Source organism: Oncorhynchus kisutch, linkage group LG29 (assembly GCF_002021735.2).
Source record: "Oncorhynchus kisutch isolate 150728-3 linkage group LG29, Okis_V2, whole genome shotgun sequence".
NCBI lineage: Eukaryota > Metazoa > Chordata > Actinopteri > Salmoniformes > Salmonidae > Oncorhynchus > Oncorhynchus kisutch.
The window spans coordinates 11,594,019-11,614,414 of NC_034202.2; the positions used below are offsets into that span (position 1 = coordinate 11,594,019).

Consider the following 20,396-nt stretch of genomic DNA (forward strand, 5'->3'; position numbering starts at 1 on the left):
GATGGAGAGAGATAGTGGCAGTGATAGGAATAGAGACACAAAGAGCGAGAAAGAGAGAGAGAGAGAGAGAGAGAGAGAGAGAGAGAGAGAGAGAGAGAGAGAGGGATGTACGTAATGTCTTTGTCCCCCAGAAGTACCTGAGCTGTTCCATCTATAACCCCAGGGCTGAGCAGAGTTTGCTTCATAAATGGCACCCTATTCGCTACATAGTGCACTACAAAAGTAGTGCACTATAGAGGGAATAAGGTGCCATTTGGAATGCACACAAATATGACAAAGTGGTGAGGGAGAAGCCCATGAGTCTCCCTGAGTCTCACTCTGCTGTCTCCCTCACTGAGTTATACACACACATACACACACGCAGGGAATCACTGAGTTACACACACACACACACACAGACACACACACTCAGGCTCAGGGAAATATGGCTGCCCCACAGACACCTCACAGATAAACGGCCTGCTCTGCCTCTGCATTGTTCCAGCTCACATACAGCCAGGCACACAGGCCAGACAAGACACACCCTACAAAGAGAAGGATTGTTGTACTTTATTCCTGTCTAGACTATGAACCTCAGAGGATTCTCTCTCCAGATGAAATCCTGCAACTAGTGAGGTCTGGCTGCCCGACAACCCTGCGCGCTCAACCCCATCCCCTCCTCCCGTCTCCCATTCATCACTTCCATCAACTCATCCCTGACCACTGGCTGCGTCCCCTGCCTGAATCGCTCCCCTGAATCGCTGAATCGCTCTCCTCGACTCCTTTGTCATCAAAAACTACAGACCAGTATCCCTTATTTTCTTTCCAAAACACTTGAGGGTACTGTCTCTGACCAACTCTCTCGCTATCACTCTCAGAAGGACCTTCTTGACCCTAACCCATCAGGCTTCAAGACAGGGCACTCAACCGAGACTGCTCTTTTGTGTGTCACGGAGGCTCACCCCACTGTCAAAGCTAACATTCTCTCCTCTGTTCTCATCCTAGATCTATCTGCTGCCTTTGACACTGTGAACTGTCAGATCCTCCTCTCCACCCTCTCAGGGCTGGGCGTCTAAGGCTCTGCACACTTTTGGATTGCATCCGTCACCTGGTAGGCCACTCCTACCAGGTGACGTAGAGAGGCTTTGTCTCTACATCACATACTCTCACTACTGGTGTCCCCCAGGGCTTGGTTCTAGTCCCTCTCCTCTTCTATCTATACACCAAGTCACTCGGCTCCGTCATATCCTCATATGTTCTCTCTTATCATTGCTATGCACATGACACTCAACTACTTTTCTCCTTCCCCCTTCTGACACCTAGGTGGCAACACGCATCTCTGCGTTCCTGGCAGATATCTTAGCTTGTATTGCGACCCACCACCTCAAGCTCAACCTCGACAAGACGGAGCTGCTCTTCCTTCCGGGGAAGGCCTGACCATTCAAGACCTCTCCATCACTGTTGACAACTCAACGGTGTCCCCTTCCCAGTGTACAAAGAAACTTGGCATGACCCTGGACAAAACCCTGTCGTTCTCTGCAAACATAAAAGCAGTGACTCGCTCCTGCAGGTTCATGCTCTATAAACATTTGTAGAGTACAACCCTAACTTACACAAGGAGTGGCTCAGGTCCTTATCCAGTCACTGTCACTCGCTGTTGGCTGGACTCCCCTGCTACTTATCCAGAACGTTGCAGCCCGCCTTGTGTTAAACCTTCCCAAGTTCTCCCATGTCACCCCGCTCCTCTGCACACTCCACTGGCTTCCAGTCGAAGCTCATAACCACTAAAAGACCATGGTACTTGCGTACGGAGCAGCAAGTTGAACTGCCCCTCCATACCTTCAAGCTATGCTTAAACCTTACACCCCAACCCGAGAACTCAGTTCTGCCACCTCTGACAAAAATGTAAATGTTGAATAGAGTGAAGGGATAGATTAGAAGATAAAGTGAATGGATTGAAGATCGAGTGAATGGATAGAGGGTGGGAAATAATTGATCACAGCAGTGTCTGCAACATTGATATAGGGATAAGCTTCAGTGTTTTGTCAGGCTTGTCACAGACATTTTTTATACTGTGTTTAATTAGTGTAATTTTTCTGTGATGGATATGATTCATGTCACTTTTTGGAGACTGTGTTTGAATTGTGTTCTGTTTTGATCATGTACTGTATGTGTGTGTGTTTAGGCCACCGTACTTTTTGATACTGTAATTAATGTGAGGTTGCGTGGTTGATGTGTGGTTGACATGTGGTTGTGTCTTCACCCAGCCTGCGACTGCAGTCCTGCAGGGACTTCTGGGTTGTTGGAGGACTGTGACCCCCAGACCGGAAGTTGTCAGTGCCTTAGTCATGTGACAGGGCGAGACTGTGGCCAGTGCTCAGTCGGCTTCTTCAACCTGCAGCCTGGAGTAGGCTGTGAGAGGTACAGGGATTTCTCCAGGGATTCCGCACTAATCTATATGGATTAGAATAGTGCTTTCATATACATGTTTCTGACTCTATACTTTATACTGTAGTTCTGTTTTGTCTTGTTAATAATTATTACTGTACGTGAATCACTTTTTACATCGACTGTTTCTAAGGTGCAACTGTAACCCCATTGGCTCGTCTTCCGCGGGGTGCCACCCAATCACAGGGCAGTGTGTGTGTCAGCCGGGACTGGAGGGGCGGCTGTGCAGCACCTGTCGTATGGGCTTCTTTGGTTTCTCCTCACGAGGCTGCAGAGGTAGCTACTGTAGCCTATACTGTGATTGGGTCTAGAAGTCCCTGTGTGTCAAATACTAAGACAGGCCAAAATATATGCTAAATCAAGTAATTCTGATAACAATAAGTAAAAAAAAAAAAAGCTAAACGCAAGCATGTAATTTTGAATACTTTCATTGTGTCACCCCTCTCTGACATTCATGTCCCCTGCCCCCTGTCCACCCCTGCCTCCCTCTGTCCACCTGTACCATGTCCACTCCCCCTCCCCTGTCCCTCTCAGCCTGTAACTGCGACCCTATGGGTTCCCGCTCCATGCAGTGCCACACCAACGGCACCTGTCCCTGCCGCCAGGGCTTCGTGGGGTACAAGTGTGACCAGTGTGAGCTCAACTACTTCCACAACAGAGCCACGCACCAGTGTGAAGAGTGCCCCATCTGCTACGGGCTAGTCAAGGAGGAGGTAAGAGTGTGCGCGTGCCTTCGTAAGGCTGTCAGTCTCTCCATCTTCTTCTCTGTGTCAGTTTACCTCCTTTTTTGCCAGAATCCCTATCCGTCTGTTTCCCAGTCTGCTTCTCAGCCTGTCTGTGGGGTAAATCTCCATAGGTAATCGGTGCTGTTATCACCACTGCATAATGCCATTTGCTCCAAAACAAAAGTCAGCTATTCAAAGTCCTACCCAATAATGCCTTTGTAGTCTAACAATCGTGGCCATCTGGCCTCCTTATTTAAACAACTAAGGTAAGTTAACAGTCAGACTGAAGTCAATGTGAAGATACAGAAATAGACCATGTGCGGCCCAAATGGAACCCTAATCCCTATATAGTGCACTACATTTGGCCAGAAAAGTAGTGAACTGCACTATATAGGGAGCCTTATGTTCTAAACGCTATACAGTGGCTTTTCTCTGCAGGCAAAGCCAATAGCAGAGTTTGGTACTTTCCGTACATATGCTTATTCTTGCTGAAGTGGTTTGTGTTTTTTTCTCTAGCAAACAATTTGTGTACCTGGGAAAGACTGCTGTGATTTCCACAGCGTTAGCAATTCAGAGGAAACCTGGGTCCGGTCTGCTCAGAGCCCATAAAATGACTTTGCTCTACCTACCAGTCTCTTTCTCTCATCTCTTTCTCTCTACCATGCAGTCTCTTTTTCTCACATCTCTTCATCTCTCGCTCTCGTATCTCACCTCTTTTTTTTCTTTTCTACACACCTTCCTCCCTTGTAAAGACAGGAGAGAAAAAAAGGGGGGGGGGGTGGATAGAATGTAACCATAGAGGGAGCACTACAGTATAGAAAAAGGGGGAGAAATCCTTTTGTTACAGTATGTTCCTTTTGTTCATGTACGTTTCAAAAACAACAACTGCAAGATACCATATTGTGTTGTGTGTGGAGTTATTGTTGCTCTTACCGTAATATAATAACAGATTCTACCTCTGGGTGGGCTGAAGTGTCCAAATTACAGGTTTTTAAAGTGAATGTGGCTGAGTGTCTACCAAGGAGAGTGAAAGAGAAGTGGTATTATAAATGCCCTCTCCACCTACAGATGTACTATCTTCATTTGACCAATTTCTCACAGCAGACAAATAATCCTGCAGCAACAGGACATGTGAATTATTATGTGGATTATAATTATAAAGGACATGTTTAAAGGGATTGATGCATTTTTCGGAAGGGCAAATCCACTAAAATTTTTATGTGAAAATTACAAACTTTTGAAGCCTTTTTAAACCTTCAATTCACCACAAATATCATTTTCTGCTGCACAGGACAATTCTCTGCGACAACAGAGTGATCAAATTAAGATAGGACATCTGTACCTCCTCACCTGCTCGTGTTTAGCAGCGACACACACTCACACACAGGTTGAGCCTGCTAATTGCCTACTCCAAAAACGTATGGCTCCCCAGCCAGTAATATGCCTTAATCATCGAGGCCTGGAAGCTCATGCAAAAGCAAAGTCCACTTAAGAATTGACAACCAATGTATGAAACTGTGCTTAGGGTTGAGCTTGCCCTGCTCCCACTGCACAGAGAGTATTGCTTTTAAAATGTACAATCGGTTTCACGTTAAGATAAACATCTACGTTAAGAGTAGATTGTCTATCTCTGTGTTTTGAATGAGATTGAATACACTGTAAATATGGCTGGGTGTGATTTGTTATTGGCCACTGTGGGATCATGTTGTCATCTGCTTTCATTGACAATCTCGTGTTGAAAAAAGTCCATCGCAGCCATTTTGTTTTATTTCAATATCTAATCACTTCTGGGGAACAATTAAGTTGTTTTCAATTAAAATGTCAAAATATGAAAAACAAATATCTTCTTAGTAAAGAGCAATTTCTCAAGCAAGAACTTTGCTCGGACAGTCTGAGTGTGGTCTTAGTGGGGAGGGGACAATTGAAAACTAGCTGTTGTTGGCAGAGAGGTGTGGAACTCTTTCCTGTTGGTCTATTACTCATTTACAAGCTGAAATTCCAGGTGTTTTTTTCAAACAGCTCTAACACTAAAAGGGCAGTATCATCATTTTCAACATTTTACCGTATTATTACAACATCAGTGTGGAAATATATATAAAACACAGGAAATCAAGTTTTTGACTGCACTGGGCCTTTAAAAGGGGGAAGTGCATACACCTATACAAAACCTTTCCAGATCCTGGATCTGAGAGGAAACCTTATCTTTGTTAGGAACCAGTTTGGGATCGAAAAGTTGCAGTGCAGTGCAGAGTGCAGATTTGTATTTGTATTCTCATCATTGACAATCTCCCCCACCAAACCTCCATTGTTTGGTGTTCTGGTGTTTTCCCATACAGGCAGGGAAGCTGAAGGCACGGCTGCAGGATTTGGAGAAGCTCCTGGCACGCTTCGACTGCCGGAATGGCTCCGGACGCCAGCATCACGTGCGCGAGTATCACGTGCGCCAGCATCACGAGCGTGGCCACCAGGGGGAGGACAGCCTGCCCAATGCGCTGGAGGACTTCCTGGCTATCCAAGGTAAACAATCAGCACCCCACCCACTCACTCATTCCACTCGATCAATCAGAAAACTCTGTGACAGTTTGTTATTCTCAACCAACCAGTCAGGAAATCGGAAATCCCACTGCCAATGCAGTATACCACTGTACTCTCATTTGGCCATTATACCTGACGTATAGCCCATCTCACATTGTAGATTGCAATACCATCACGCCGTCCCATTCTGTGGATCAAGTAGACCTAGAGCAGGTGACGCCAAATCACACCCAGAATGACTGTCCATATGCCTCGCTGACTGTTCAGCTAGACATGGTTAAAGATATAACCCAACATAATGGGATAGAACGAGACTGAATCAGCAGTCAACCAGCCTAACAATCATCTCTCCACAATTAACGGAATTTCTCATTATTATATGAGCAGGGGGGGGGGGGGGGAGTACCATAAAAGGCTTACAGGTTCATTGATATGGACAGAATGGAGGCTGAGTCCCAACAATACAGAACAAGGCAGGCAGGGATGTGTACAGGCAACTTAATCCCTATTTGTATGACAGAGATGCAGCAAGCACATCTTTTAATCCCTGTACCTCATTATGATTAAAGCTATAATCAGGATTATGGCAGTCCAACCGCTGCCCACCCTACTTTGGTACGCCACTAGTCTTCGTTGGTGGGACATTCTGCTCTGTGTGGTCCAATAACGCTAGGCTAGGAGGGGGGGACTCTGTGGAGCACCGAGACAGAACAGTATACACGCACACAGACACAGTTTATCATCTCACAGAGCGAACAAAGCGGTAATGACCCTCCTCTCACAAATAGACCCAGAATGTCACATTAGCTAGGCGCACAGCAGTTAACATTATGAGACGACAATAAAACCAGAACAACAACCAAAGGCACCTGGACTCACTGTGCAGTGAGTTCAGTCTAAGAATTTACAATATGCAGGCCATGATAAAATGCAACGGTTCCACTACAAATCATTCTACAAAGGGGTTGGCAGGCCTTGTGTCCCAAATAACAATACTATTGAAATGGAATCCAAAGGATCCGTTTACTGATCCATGCTGTATATTTTGAAGTTTGCTCACATCTGTTTCTTTGATTCCCCGCAGAGGCAAAAGAAGCCTTTGTCAAACAGTTTGCACTCCTGGAGATGTCTACACACACTCTCTCAGCTCAGCTGCACACTGTTGCCACCGCTATGAACTGTAGCGCCAGCATGGAGGAAGAGCAGGAGGAAGGGTGGAGAACATTGTGCAGGACCCTTGCTGACTCTGTGTCTGTGGTTAGAAGTGCACAGAACCAGCTGACGCAGGCAACTCTGGACCTGGACAACATGGTCAGTGGGACATTTACTCTCACACCGTCTCTGTCCCAAATGGCACCCCATTCCCTGCATAGTGCACTACTTTCGACCAATGACATGGGCCCTGGTCAACAACAAAAAAAGAAGTGCACAATGTAGGGAACAGGGAGCCATTTGGGACACAACACTGTCTCTGACTCATCAATGACTGTCATTTGAATTATTCATAAATGAATGCCGAACAAAACTATAAACGTGTTGGTCCCATGTTTCAGGAGCTGAAATAAAAGATCCCAGAAATGTTCAATACGCTCTCAAATTGTGTGCTCAATTTTCTTAATATCACTGTTTGAGAGCATTTCTCCTTCGCCAAGATAATCCATCCACCTGACAGGTGTGGCATATCAAGAAGCTGATTAAACAGCATGATCATTCCAAAGGTGCACCTTGTGCTGGGGACAATAAAAGGCCACTCTAAAATGTGTAGGTTTGTCACACAACACAATGCCACAAATGTCTCAAGTTTTCAGGGAGTGTGCAATCGGCATGCTGACTGCAGGAATGTCCTGCCAGAGAATTGAATGTTAATTTCTCTACCATAAGCCGCCGCAGTCATTTTAGAGAATTTGACAGTCCAACCATCCTCACAACTGCAGACCACGTGTATACACACCACATCCAGCTTCTTCACCTGCGGAATCGTCTGAGACTAGCCACCCATACAGCTGATGAAACTGTGAATTTGCACAACAGAAGAATTTCTGCACAAACTTTCAGAAACAGTCTTAGGGAAGCGCATCTGCGTGCTCGGGCGTCCTCACCAGGGTCTTGACCTGACTGCAACTGAGCATGTTTGGGACGCTCTAGATCGACATGTACGGCAGCGTGTTCCAGTTTCCGCCAACATCCAGCAACTTCACACAGCCATTGAAGAGGAGTAGGACAACAGTCTACAGGCCACACTCAACAGCCTGATCAACTCTATGAGAAGGAGATGTGACACGCTGCATGAGGCAAATGGTGGTCACACCAGATACTGGCTGGGTTTCTGATCCACGCCCCTACCTTACTACAGATGCATACAATATCTGTATTCCCAGTCATGTGAAATCCATAGATTAGGGCCTAAAGAATGTATTTCAATTGACTGATTTACTGATATGAAATGTAACTCTGTAAAATCGTATAAATTGTTGCATGTTGCGTTTATATATTTATTCAGTTGACATTGCAGTAGCATACATGAACATATAGTGATCACTCTTAGCGAGGTCTGCAGTTATTTATCAATTTAAAGTATTTTGGCATTTTTTCATTTGAAAAAAAAACTGAGTTACTAGTGGCTATTCAGTAGAGGTTCAAATGCATTGATCAATAGGGATCCCTAAAGCACAGTATTTCTCAATGTGAAGCTCCATATCTCTAAAAATCGAGTGAGTGAGCACACCGTTTCTCTGACTAACTCTCGGCTGAAATGAATGATTTGTTATGCTACAGCTCAAGCTTTCCCCGGTATCTTCACGCTTAACAGCGTCAGCTTGGAATTCTATTATGAATATGGCTGCCATGTTATGTGGTTCTGGGGAAATGAGAGAGCTTGTTTTGGCAGTGCTTCAGGTGTGTGTGTGTGTGTGTGTGTGTGTGTGTGTGTGCGTGCGTGCGTGCGTGTGTGTGTTCGTTCGTGCCGTGCATTTAACTTACCTCCCCAGTCGTTTGGGCAAGCCTGGAGCCAGAGCAATGCCATTCCACATTAACAAGTAGAACGACTCCAAAATAGGAAGAGTAGTGTGTGTGTCATGTATTGCGATTCAATTATTAGAATGTTCCCCAAATAAATGTCACAAGGTAAAATAGTCAACATTTATCTACTGTGTCACAACAGAAAAACCTTGCCGCTGTATACATTAGTGAGTGAATGTGTGTAATTGCAGCCTTCAGTATGTCTTCTTGAAATGCCTATTGAACAGTGAGTTCTGAGTCAGCCTACTTTGAGTTGAACATTGTTCATCTAAGGTCAGCAGACAACTGTGCATGGTCACAATTCAGGTTTAAAATAGCAACTGATGTCAGCCTATAAAGATCATACTGTATAAACGTTGTCCTCCAGTTTTCTTTTGTCTATGAGACTGCACCGTTTCAGTTCTTCCCACTTTGCTCTGCTTTCCCAAAGGTCATCCCTTTCAAGATGACACCTGTGCCCAACCGCTGGAACTCTGCGGTGAACGAATCAGAGATACTTATGAAAAGGTAAGTCACTGGAGGTCAATAGACTAAGTGGCCAATTACGACACACAAAGGTCATCTTCCTCTAATAGAGGCACTGCCTCTTCCGTCTGTCAGTCGCACAATGGCTGGCCTGCCACCGACACCCTCTGTCAATGACAACAGTACAAAGCCTCTGAATATGCTGAATGAATGCCCATTCGGTCTATTGAGAGGAAGTAGAGTGATCGACGAGATAACTGGAATCCGTTTGACTTGTGCTCAGCAGACCTGTTGGTTTTCTGTCAAATACATTGAGCTGTTTCATCAAACTTGCCTGGAGTTCCATATGAGCGCTGTCAGTGTTTGCATATTCGGGTCTATTCCATTGGTTCCGTTGCAGCACAAGATTAGCAAAGCTGAAGTAATTGATATAATAAATACTATTTGAACTCAGGTGTGGTAGTCAGACCCATATATATATATATATACAGTACCAGTCAAAGGTTTGGACACCTACTCGTTCAAGGGTTTTTCTTCATTTTTTAAAAACAATTTTCTACATTGTAGAATATTACTGAAGACATCAAAACTATGAAATATGTGTTATGGTCAAACAGTTCTATTTTTGCTTCATCAGACCAGAGGACATTTCCCGAAAAAGTCCCCATGTGCAGTTGCAAACCGTAGTCTGGCTTTTTTTTATGGAGGTTTTGGAGCAGTGGCTTCTTCCTTGCTGAGCAGCATTTCAGGTTATGTCGATATAGGACTCGTTTTGCTGTGGATATAGATACTTTTGTACCTGTTTCCTCCAGCATCTTCACAAGGTCCTTTGCTGTTGTTCTGGGATTGATTTGCACTTTTCAGACCAAAGTACATTCAGGCGTTTGGAAATTGCTCCCAAGGATGAACAAGAGTTGTGGAGGTCCACAATTTGTTTTCTGAGGCCTTGGCTGATTTCTTTTGACTTTCCCATCATGTCAAGCAAAGAGGCACACAATTAGCTTATCAGAAGCTTTTAAAACCATTATATAATTTTCTGGAATTTTCCAAGCTGTTTGAAGACACAGTGAACTTAGTGTATATAAACTTCTGACCCACTGGAATTGTGGTACAGTGAATTATCAGTGAAATAATTTGTCTGTAAACAATTGTTGGAAAAATTACTTGTGTCATGTACAAAGTAGATGTCCTAATCGACTTGCAAAAACGATAGTTTGTTAACAAGACATTTCTGGAGTGGTTGAAAAACAAGTTTTAATGACTCAAACCAAAGTGTATGTAAACTTCCGATTTCAACTGTAGATATTCCATAAAAAATCAGCTACCATAGTAATTTACAACATTAACCATGTCTACACTGTATTTCTGATCAATTTGATGTGTGTTTTCTTTCAAAAACAAGGACATTTCTAAGTGACCCCTAACTATTGAACGGTAGTGTATATATATTTTATACGATTCCCTGTCTCCTTCTTTCTCCATCTTTCAGTCACACAGAGATGGCTGGTCATATAGAGTCTATAGCGACCAAAGCTTTCATGGCCTCCAACCAGACCTACTCTCTCCTGATGGACCTACTGGAGGACAACTCTATTGAGGAATACATCAGCAACCTCACGGAGCAGTGAGTAACTAGGCATCACACACGGGCTGGGAATTGCCAGGGACTTCCCACTTTCATCACAATACTTAGGTGCCAATATATGTATTGCGATTCTCACCATTCTATATGCATTGTTACGAAACCAATAACCAGCCTACTGATTTTGCTGCACTCGTTATGTCTACGGGTCTTGGGACTAGTTAACTGGTATGTAACCTGATTTAAGATGTGCATCTATGTGAGAAATCAGCATATGTGCCTAGGTGTTGAATGTACATGTGCCTAGGGAGGCAACAACCTTACCTTGGTCCAAGGCCAGTTCTACCTTTCTTGACCTCTTGGTCGGCCAGTCCAAGTGGATCGTTATGTGTTCAGATAGTGATGAAAATAAATGTATACAAAAGGAAAATACAAACAGGTGTCATGGAAATGACCACTAAGGACCCCAATGTCAAGCTTAAATTAATTTAAGTTCATTCACGCCAGTGGATAGATTACAGACAAACAGCACCTCGTGGAGTTTAGTCAGAAGCTCTGATGAGGTTTTTCCCCCATCAGTATATTTATACCATCGCTTCAGGTTACACAAAGATAGCCAAGTGCATCCTTTCTCAGCAAAGCGTTTTGCTCCCAGTGACCGACTGCAGAGGAGGAGATCACCTGGCAACCACAGTCTGGGCGTTCAGCCAATATTTCCACTCCCGCTGACCTTGTGAGAACAAAGCTCAGACACCGTGTCTGTCTACAACAGGCACATTTCTAAGTATGCAACAGGTCAAACATATGATAAGTGTGAGAAACTGAAAAAGCAGAAAGAGACATAGTACAATTCTACTACACTACCACTCCTTTTATCACTTATTCATGATAGTTAACAATATTTTACACATGTCTCTCAAAAGGGAGGTATCTATACTAAAATTAGAAACTCAAACGAAAAGAGAACACCCAGGAAACCAGTGTGCCTCAAACCTTATCCCATTACCCTTACTGGTAAATACTTTAACAAGGCACAGTGCCACTCATTCCTGTGGGTTCTCCTCAGGGTAGAACGGCATCTCATGAAAAAACAGCTGATCATCACAGTCATTGCGTGGGGGGGGCATTAAACATCAAAACTGCAGTCAGACGAGAAGCTAAAGATGAACAGATTACTTCACAACAGGCAAGCATCATAATAATATCAACCAGGAAAACTAAACCAACCATAATCCAACTCCAAGCGGGCTGGTATGTGCCTTTTACTGAGGAGTGGTTTCCGTCTGGCCCCTCTACCATAACGGCCTAATCGGTGGAGTGATGCAGAGATGGTTGTCCTTCTGGAAGGTTCTCCCATTTCCACAAAGGAACTCTGGAGCTCTGTCAGAGTGACCATCGGGTTCTTGGTCACCTCCCTGATCAAGGCCCTTCTCCCTTGATTGCTCCGTTTGGCCGGGCGTCCAGCTCTAGGAAGAGTCTTGGTGGTTCCAAACAATTCCTTCGACCTCATGGCTTGGTTTTTGCTCTGACATGCACTGTCAACTGTAGGACCTTATATAGACAGGTGTGTGCCTTTCCAAATCATGTCCAATCAATTGAATTTACCAGAGGTGGACTCCAAATCAAGTTGTAGAAACATCTCAAGGATGATCAATGGAGACAGGATGCACCTGAGCTCAACTTCGAGTCTCAAAGCAAACGTTTTGAATACTTATGTAAATAAGGTATTTCTGTTTATATATTTTTTATAAATTTGCCAAAATTTAAAAAAATCTGTTTTCGCTTTGTCATTATGGGGTACTGTGTGTACATTGAAGAGGGGGGGGGGGACACTATTTAATTAAATTTAGAATAAGGCTGTGACGTAACAAAATGTGGAAATAGTGAAAGGGTCTGAATACTTTCCGTATGTACTGTATGTATATTTTTTACTGCTCTAGGGATACAGCTATTGTTTGTATAACCCTATGTACTATTATGTATTGATTGTATTTTTTTATTTTTTATTACGCTCAATGTAATGTGCACTGCAGAGAACACCGGAAAAAATAATTACCACTGAGTTAAATTATTGTCTTTTTTGTTTATGTGTCAACTAATCCTATAAGGGATGGGATGCCAACTGGAGATTTGACACGAAAACAAAATATCGGTCATTCATTCTCAGACACACCTACACAGTACACGCGCAGAAACACAGTCTTTATCTCTTCCCCTCTCTCTCTCTTTCTCTCTCGCTTTCCTGCCTGCACCATCCCTCCAACACTGTCTCTCTTTAAAGGCTCCACATAAGGTGCGAAAAAGCCTGTTAACCTGCACAGAGCAAGGATAAAAACAGCCGTGCCCTAAGAGATGTTCCTTGCCCCTTGAAGCAATATCTGAACACAGTACCTAATTTCCACAATTTTGTTGCTCCTCTGTCACTCTATATATTTTTCCCAAACAGGGCCCAGAAGTGGTTTAGTTAGCTGTAGCGGTGCCCCACAACAAAATGTCATACACATGCCTCTTTTTTTGCAGCTCTTTAAGGCACACTGGTTGAGAAAGTAAGACATTTAGACACAGGGGAACTGCTCTATTCCTTCCTCTTTAAGCCTATTGCTTTCAGGGGCTGCTTTCATGGAGTAGCAGCATGGAAGGAGCAGCATCGCTTAGCATGAGATTGCTCTGAGGATTATCCCAAACGCTCAACGAAAAAATGCAAATCCCTCTGGTGGCCACGCCTCGATGGGAATTGGTGGGAGGCAAGAAACTTGAAATTGATTTCCTTCATACCAGCACTAGTCTGCTTGGTTCTGGGGAATTCTGTCATTCTTTCAGAGCAATTTGGTGGGTGGGTGGGTAGAAAGCAGGAAGTGTGTGTGTGTGCACACATGTGTCCATTGATAAATATGAGGGAATCAAAACACTGAACGATCTAACCTCTTTCTCTCCCTCTTCACCCTCCCCTTTCTTTCTCTCTCTCGCTCTCTCCCTTTCTATCTCTCTCTCTTTCTATCTCTCTTTCAGAATGGCAGACATGCAGCAGATGAAGGAGAATTTGACGGCCCAGGTGAATGAAACTCTAGCCATTCAGCTGTCTCTGGAGGAGGAGTCTGCTGAGATCATGGTTGCCTTTGTTAACCTCACATCCTCCATATTGGAGCTGTCCAAAAAGATGCCCAACCCCACATCAGGAACCAACCAATCAGACCCCAGCCTAAGATCGGGTGCCAACCAAACAGAGGTCAGTGGCTACGAGGGTCAGGGGTAACAAAAATTAATTGTACTCTCAAGTTGACTGACTGAAGGAATGGATGGATGGATGGAATGATGGATGAATGGATCACTGCTGTGCGTCCCTTCCCTCAGGGTGTTGAGCTGAGCAACAGGACATCTGAGCTGGCGTTCCATGTCCAGTCTAAAGAAGAACTGGCCAGTAAGATCAGAGAGGAGATGGAGCCTCGAATACAGACCGCCCACAAGAACCTTGCTGCCGTACAGGACATGCACAAGGTAAAGGGGGCTTTATCACTACAGTAGATCATGATGTCAGAATTGCCTTTATTTATTTATTTATATGCAACCCGAAATTTGACCTGGTGAAATGGTGCTAACAACAACAAACAGAATACACTGTACCATTAGACAAAATAACTGACACATAATTCACATGCAGTGTCAGTCTGTAAACTACATGTTAAGCCTGATAATTCACAAAGCTATACAAGGAGCTGCAATGCTGACATTTAGACTGTTGGCTGGCGGCAATAATGTAATTACTTGTTCAGTAATACAAGTTGGAAAATCAAACAATGCAGATTGTAAAATACATTTTCGATGCAACTGCATACTAATAAGCTACCAATAGATTTTTCTAGAATATACAACTGTCCTGTATAGCCTACCTGAACCTGCACGACCTGATCCATCCTTGCGCTCTCTCCCAGCTTGGATGGAAAGTTGTGGTGCCTAAACCCATCCGATTAATGCCAAAAAGTACAGTCAGTCCACCCTCAAAACACTAGCTTACTAGGGATCGTTTTATTATGCAGTGTAGCCTACTATCTATAGCTCATATTTAGCTGCTATTTATACACTTTTTATTAAAAACATTACACATCAAATAGCCTAACAATTCTCCTGAAGTATTCCTTGTGGCATCTCTCTCTGTGACTGTCTCTTTTTCTCTTTATGTCTCTTAGGAAAAAAATGCTATGTGTCTGTGCTTGTCTGTAGTAGCTCCGGTATGCTATGTGTCTGTGCTTGTCTGTAGTAGCTCCAGTATGCTATATGTCTGTGCTTGTCTGTAGTAGCTCCAGTATGCTATGTGTCTGTGCTTGTCTGTAGTAGCTCCAGTATGCTATGTGTCTGTGCTTGTCTGTAGTAGCTCCAGTATGCTATGTGTCTGTGCTTGTCTGTAGTAGCTCCAGTATGCTATGTGTCTGTGCTTGTCTGTAGTAGCTCCAGTATGCTATGTGTCTGTGCTTGTCTGTAGTAGCTCCAGTATGCTATATGTCTGTGCTTGTCTGTAGTAGCTCCAGTATGCTATGTGTCTGTGCTTGTCTGTAGTAGCTCCAGTATGCTGTGTGTCTGTGCTTGTCTGTAGTAGCTCCAGTATGCTATGTGTCTGTGCTTGTCTGTAGTAGCTCCAGTATGCTATGTGTCTGTGCTTGTCTGTAGTAGCTCCAGTATGCTATGTGTCTGTGCTTGTCTGTAGTAGCTCCAGTATGCTATGTGTCTGTGCTTGTCTGTAGTAGCTCCAGTATGCTGTGTGTCTGTGCTTGTCTGTAGTAGCTCCAGTATGCTATGTGTCTGTGCTTGTCTGTAGTAGCTCCAGTATGCTATGTGTCTGTGCTTGTCTGTAGTAGCTCCAGTATGCTATGTGTCTGTGCTTGTCTGTAGTAGCTCCAGTATGCTGTGTGTCTGTGCTTGTCTGTAGTAGCTCCAGTATGCTATGTGTCTGTGCTTGTCTGTAGTAGCTCCAGTATGCTATGTGTCTGTGCTTGTCTGTAGTAGTTCCAGTATGCTATGTGTCTGTGCTTGTCTGTAGTAGCTCCAGTATGCTATGTGTCTGTGCTTGTCTGTAGTAGCTCCAGTATGCTATGTGTCTGTGCTTGTCTGTAGTAGTTCCAGTATGCGATTTGTCTGTGCTTGTCTGTAGTAGCTCCAGTATGCTATGTGTCTGTGCTTGTCTGTAGTAGCTCCAGTATGCTATGTGTCTGTGCTTGTCTGTAGTAGCTCCAGTATGCTATGTGTCTGTGCTTGTCTGTAGTAGCTCCAGTATGCTATGTGTCTGTGCTTGTCTGTAGTAGCTCCAGTATGCTGTGTGTCTGTGCTTGTCTGTAGTAGCTCCAGTATGCTATGTGTCTGTGCTTGTCTGTAGTAGCTCCAGTATGCTATGTGTCTGTGCTTGTCTGTAGTAGTTCCAGTATGCTATGTGTCTGTGCTTGTCTGTAGTAGCTCCAGTATGCTATGTGTCTGTGCTTGTCTGTAGTAGCTCCAGTATGCTAAGTGTCTGTGCTTGTCTGTAGTAGTTCCAGTATGCGATGTGTCTGTGCTTGTCTGTAGTAGCTCCAGTATGCTATGTGTCTGTGCTTGTCTGTAGTAGCTCCAGTATGCGACTGCGTCGCCTTGTATTTTTGTGGTCAAATATTTTCACCACGGCCTTTAGGCCTAGGTTGCAGGCCCGACGGGCCCGACACACAACGCCAGTATGAACGAAATCGCAAACCACTTTTTTTTGGGGCCTTCAAGAACTGTTAAAAAAGATAGTCTGTCCGCATCTGCCAATTTATTGGCTATTGGCTCTTTTCGTAACCTGTTGAGGCTCATTTAAATATGTTGCAGAATTGCTTATCACCACTTCCTTCTGCCCAGTTTCATTCATGTTGCTATGGTAATCAAGCTGTTTTTAACCATCGAGAGATCGTTTTCTAAACTAAAACTAGTAAAGAACTACCTAAGAACAAAGCTTTAGGCTCTGTCTAATTGCACTGGCGCCGTCATAGCGTTGAACACAGCATTTGTTCACCGATATCCCCTTATTTTTAATCAGTTCAATAATGTATTTTTCAAAGCCTGAGGCACTTTGATCAGTCACATTCTTGAAGCCCAAAAAACAGGGGTTACTGTGTGACATCGATGACAGGCACATGAGCCCCCAGAGCTCGTTGCCCCTCCCCCCCTGCCTGTTGAGTACCCCCAACAGTACATGTTTGTTGTAGCCCCAGACAAACACACCTGATTCAGCTCACAGAGGGCTTGATGATTTGGAATTTGATGATTTGATGAAGTGGAATCAGGTGTGTTTGTCTGGGCTTAATAAAAATTGTAGGCTACTGTAGGGGTAGAACTGGAGAACTGGAGTTCGGAAACATTGCAGTAGATGGTAGATGCTTCTGGTCAGGTTGTTGTGCAGTCTAATGTCACTCATGTCCCTGAGGGTCTGTGAGGTTCACTCCCCCTTCTCTCTCCATCCCTGGTGCCTCTGCAGCTGACAGTTCAAGCCCAGGGGTCAAAGGTCATTGCCCTGTCATCGGTGGTGACAGGGAAGGAAGTGGAGTCAAAGGCCATTACCCTGCGGAGAGAACTGGAAGGTGACATTTACAGCATTTTGTATTTGTTTCCATTTCTGTTGTTTTACATTTCCGACAGTTTGCTTAGTTTTTGCATCCCCATCACTGCAATAGCAGGCGACAGAGTTATTCCAATCAAATCAAGAGAAAAAAACAATACTGAGAAAAACAACTATAACCCAAATGTAACCATTACGAATGTGTCTCACCCTGTTACGCTCCCCTTGTCATTTTGTGTGGGGAGTAAGAGCATCTGCGATTGTGGTCTCAAATGCACTTTCAGTTTCACAGTCTTCAATTCATTATAATAATATGTTCACTGTTTATAAAAAAATATAAAAAATAAACAAGGCGCCACTTCGGATTTGTTGTTGGAAATGTCATCAGGGGAATCTGAGTAAAATGGAATAAAGTGGAATGGAACTTAGAAGGAATATTTTCTCACCAACTGTGTTACTAGTACATAGATTGTGTGAAATAAAATAGAATAGTCCTACACTACCCATTGTCAGTTATTATCACTTCTGTAGCCATGTCGCTGGCCAACCTGCGTTGCCCCTCTCCATCCCTCAGACATGCAGAGAGAGTGGCCTCAAAGGCAGGCCCAGACGAAGGCTGCTCTGAAGAGGGAGAGGCTGCTGAGGGAGAAGGTTCTGGAAGACGTCAGTAAGAAGGTGAACCAGACCAAGCGAGTCCTTAGGCCTGCCTTGGAGAGCGCTACCCTCTCCAACACTACCGCTCAAGAAGCAAAACACACCGCAAATGCTCTGTCTAAAGTAAGTATGGGTGTAGGGGGGCATAGATGTGTGTGTGTTGTGCGTGTGTGCATGCGTGAGCTATGTTTCCAACTCACCCTGTGGGTTGAGCAATGAGATTCCATTCACATAACACACCTCACCCCTCGGAACCATGTTCATTTGCCTCTTTCCTTTATTCTTCGTATTCCTCTGTCTGTGTTTTTCTCTGAGCCCAGGAGGCCAAGGCCACCCTAACCCAGGGCAAGCACACGAGGACATTGTCTGCCCAGCTCAGCTCATCTGTAGACATAACCCTGCAGCAGCTGGCTGAGCAGGAGAACCACACTGTTCAGGCACAAACCCAGACGAACGCAGAGGTATAAGCAAAACACAGTCACTAATCAACCACACTACCCAGGCACAAGCACAACTCAATGTAGAGGTATAACCAAAACACGTGATTCAGAAATTAGGGAGAGAGATTTTTTTAATTCGAGAAGAATGGATAAACTAGTTAAGGATACTATGGTTGTCATGTTTCACATTGTATTTATTAACTACAAAAAGGTCAGACGTGTTTTTAATTCTAGTTCTGCTCTGCGCACACAAGTTTGTTAGCTAGCTAGCTAGATCTGATCCAACTTTAAGCCAACTCTCGGAAGTTCAAATACATTCCAAGTTCCTTAATAGATGCCGCTCCTACTAATTCTGTGGGGCTATTTCAGGTAATGCATGTCATAACAAGGTGCTGAGCGCTTCAAGCCTCCTCCTCCACTCTCTCTCGCTCTCTCCCCACCAACAAAAGTTCAGTCACATCTAGCCTTGACACTTGTCCGTCCATAGTGACTGTTAGCACAATGCATAGTGTTTGTATTTGTCTTCATTATGATTAAACCATGCTGTTATGGCAAAATATTTGCTCTTTTTCCATAATACAGATTTTCCCAAATAGATTAAATAGCTTACCAGCTCCATAACAAGCTGCTCTAAGTAATTTAATGTCAAGCTAAATAAAAACAAAAAAATGATTTCAGAGGTTTAGAAAGGAACAGAAAGGAATGCTATAAACCGGTAGTTGTTTTGGATTCGAACCGGTTCATTACTTTATTTTGCTGGTCGGAACAGTAAAATGGAACAAAATAAATAATGGTTCTGTTGAGAACAAAATTATTGTAAAATACTTTCGGTTCCAACCACTGGTTCCATACACTCGTTTTTTTATTCAAAGTGTATCAATGTGTCCATTTGGCAGAGGCTGGTGCTCTCGCATAAGTTGATTTTGAACTTTTAGATTTTTATAATTTTATTCAGGTTTTTATGATTAACCACTTGACAATGATTTTGAGAAACTAAAACGTTATTATTGAAATTAAACTGGTCCATTTCAAATAACGCATTTGAAAATCATACCTGGCATGCAGATCAGTAGAAATGGTAGGATAAATTGTAAGCTTCCCCAAACTTGAAACTCATGCGCCACCTATGGTCTTTACTATAACACCCACAAAAGAATGTGGAGGTCCCGTGAAAAAAACCTGCCCCCCTCTATAGAAATCAAATGCCCATCTAACTGATTGGTCCTGTCGCCGGACCTACCCGCCTCTGTTTTTGTAAAAAAGCTGAGGGATGGGCCTGGAGAAATGTAACCACTCTCAAAATCATAGACTGAGCTATGGATGCAAGGACTGACCATGCATGATATCAACACGATCGTTTTAACCATGTTTTGAAGCCATACAGTGTTTGATTACATTCACGTTGTTCACAAATATATATATATATTTTTTTTGTTATATATATATATACTGTATATATCTTGGGTTTTGATGAGTATGACAGTTGATCTCGGCTCATGAGGCATTTAAAAGTTATATTCTTCAAGAATCAGCGGGTCTACAGTATATCATACAAGTCCAGAAATGGATGTATAAACTAAGGATTCTTAGCTTTAAGGTCTTGGTGAGCAGTTACTTCGTAGAATCAGATGTGCTAAAGGAGGGTTGGACTGAGTACTTACAGGATGGTGGATCTCCAGGAAGAGGGTTGGACTGAGAACTTACAGGATGGTAGATCTCCAGGAAGAGGGTTGGACTGAGAACTTACAGGATGGTAGATCTCCAGGAAGAGGGTTGGACTGAGAACTTACAGGATGGTAGATCTCCAGGAAGAGGGTTGGACTGAGAACTTACAGGATGGTAGATCTCCAGGAAGAGGGTTGGACTGAGAACTTACAGGATGGTAGATCTCCAGGAAGAGGGTTGGACTGAACATACAGGATGGTAGATCTCCAGGAAGAGGGTTGGACTGAGAACTTACAGGATGGTAGATCTCCAGGAAGAGGGTTGGACTG

General features: G+C 43.8%; 1 protein-coding gene across 1 annotated transcript in view; it reads left to right on the forward strand.

The window, feature by feature from the left end:
- lamc3 (laminin, gamma 3) overlaps positions 1-20,396 on the forward strand; it is a 221,498-nt gene that overhangs the window by 197,740 nt on the left and 3,362 nt on the right. Inside the window, exons 15-26 of the mRNA XM_020465728.2 lie at positions 2,247-2,400; positions 2,561-2,703; positions 2,962-3,140; positions 5,489-5,669; positions 6,772-6,998; positions 9,136-9,212; positions 10,660-10,794; positions 13,762-13,978; positions 14,104-14,247; positions 17,228-17,330; positions 17,883-18,085; positions 18,283-18,423. Coding sequence (XP_020321317.1) covers positions 2,247-2,400; positions 2,561-2,703; positions 2,962-3,140; positions 5,489-5,669; positions 6,772-6,998; positions 9,136-9,212; positions 10,660-10,794; positions 13,762-13,978; positions 14,104-14,247; positions 17,228-17,330; positions 17,883-18,085; positions 18,283-18,423 — 1,904 coding nt within the window. The remainder of the gene's footprint in view (positions 1-2,246; positions 2,401-2,560; positions 2,704-2,961; positions 3,141-5,488; positions 5,670-6,771; positions 6,999-9,135; positions 9,213-10,659; positions 10,795-13,761; positions 13,979-14,103; positions 14,248-17,227; positions 17,331-17,882; positions 18,086-18,282; positions 18,424-20,396) is intronic.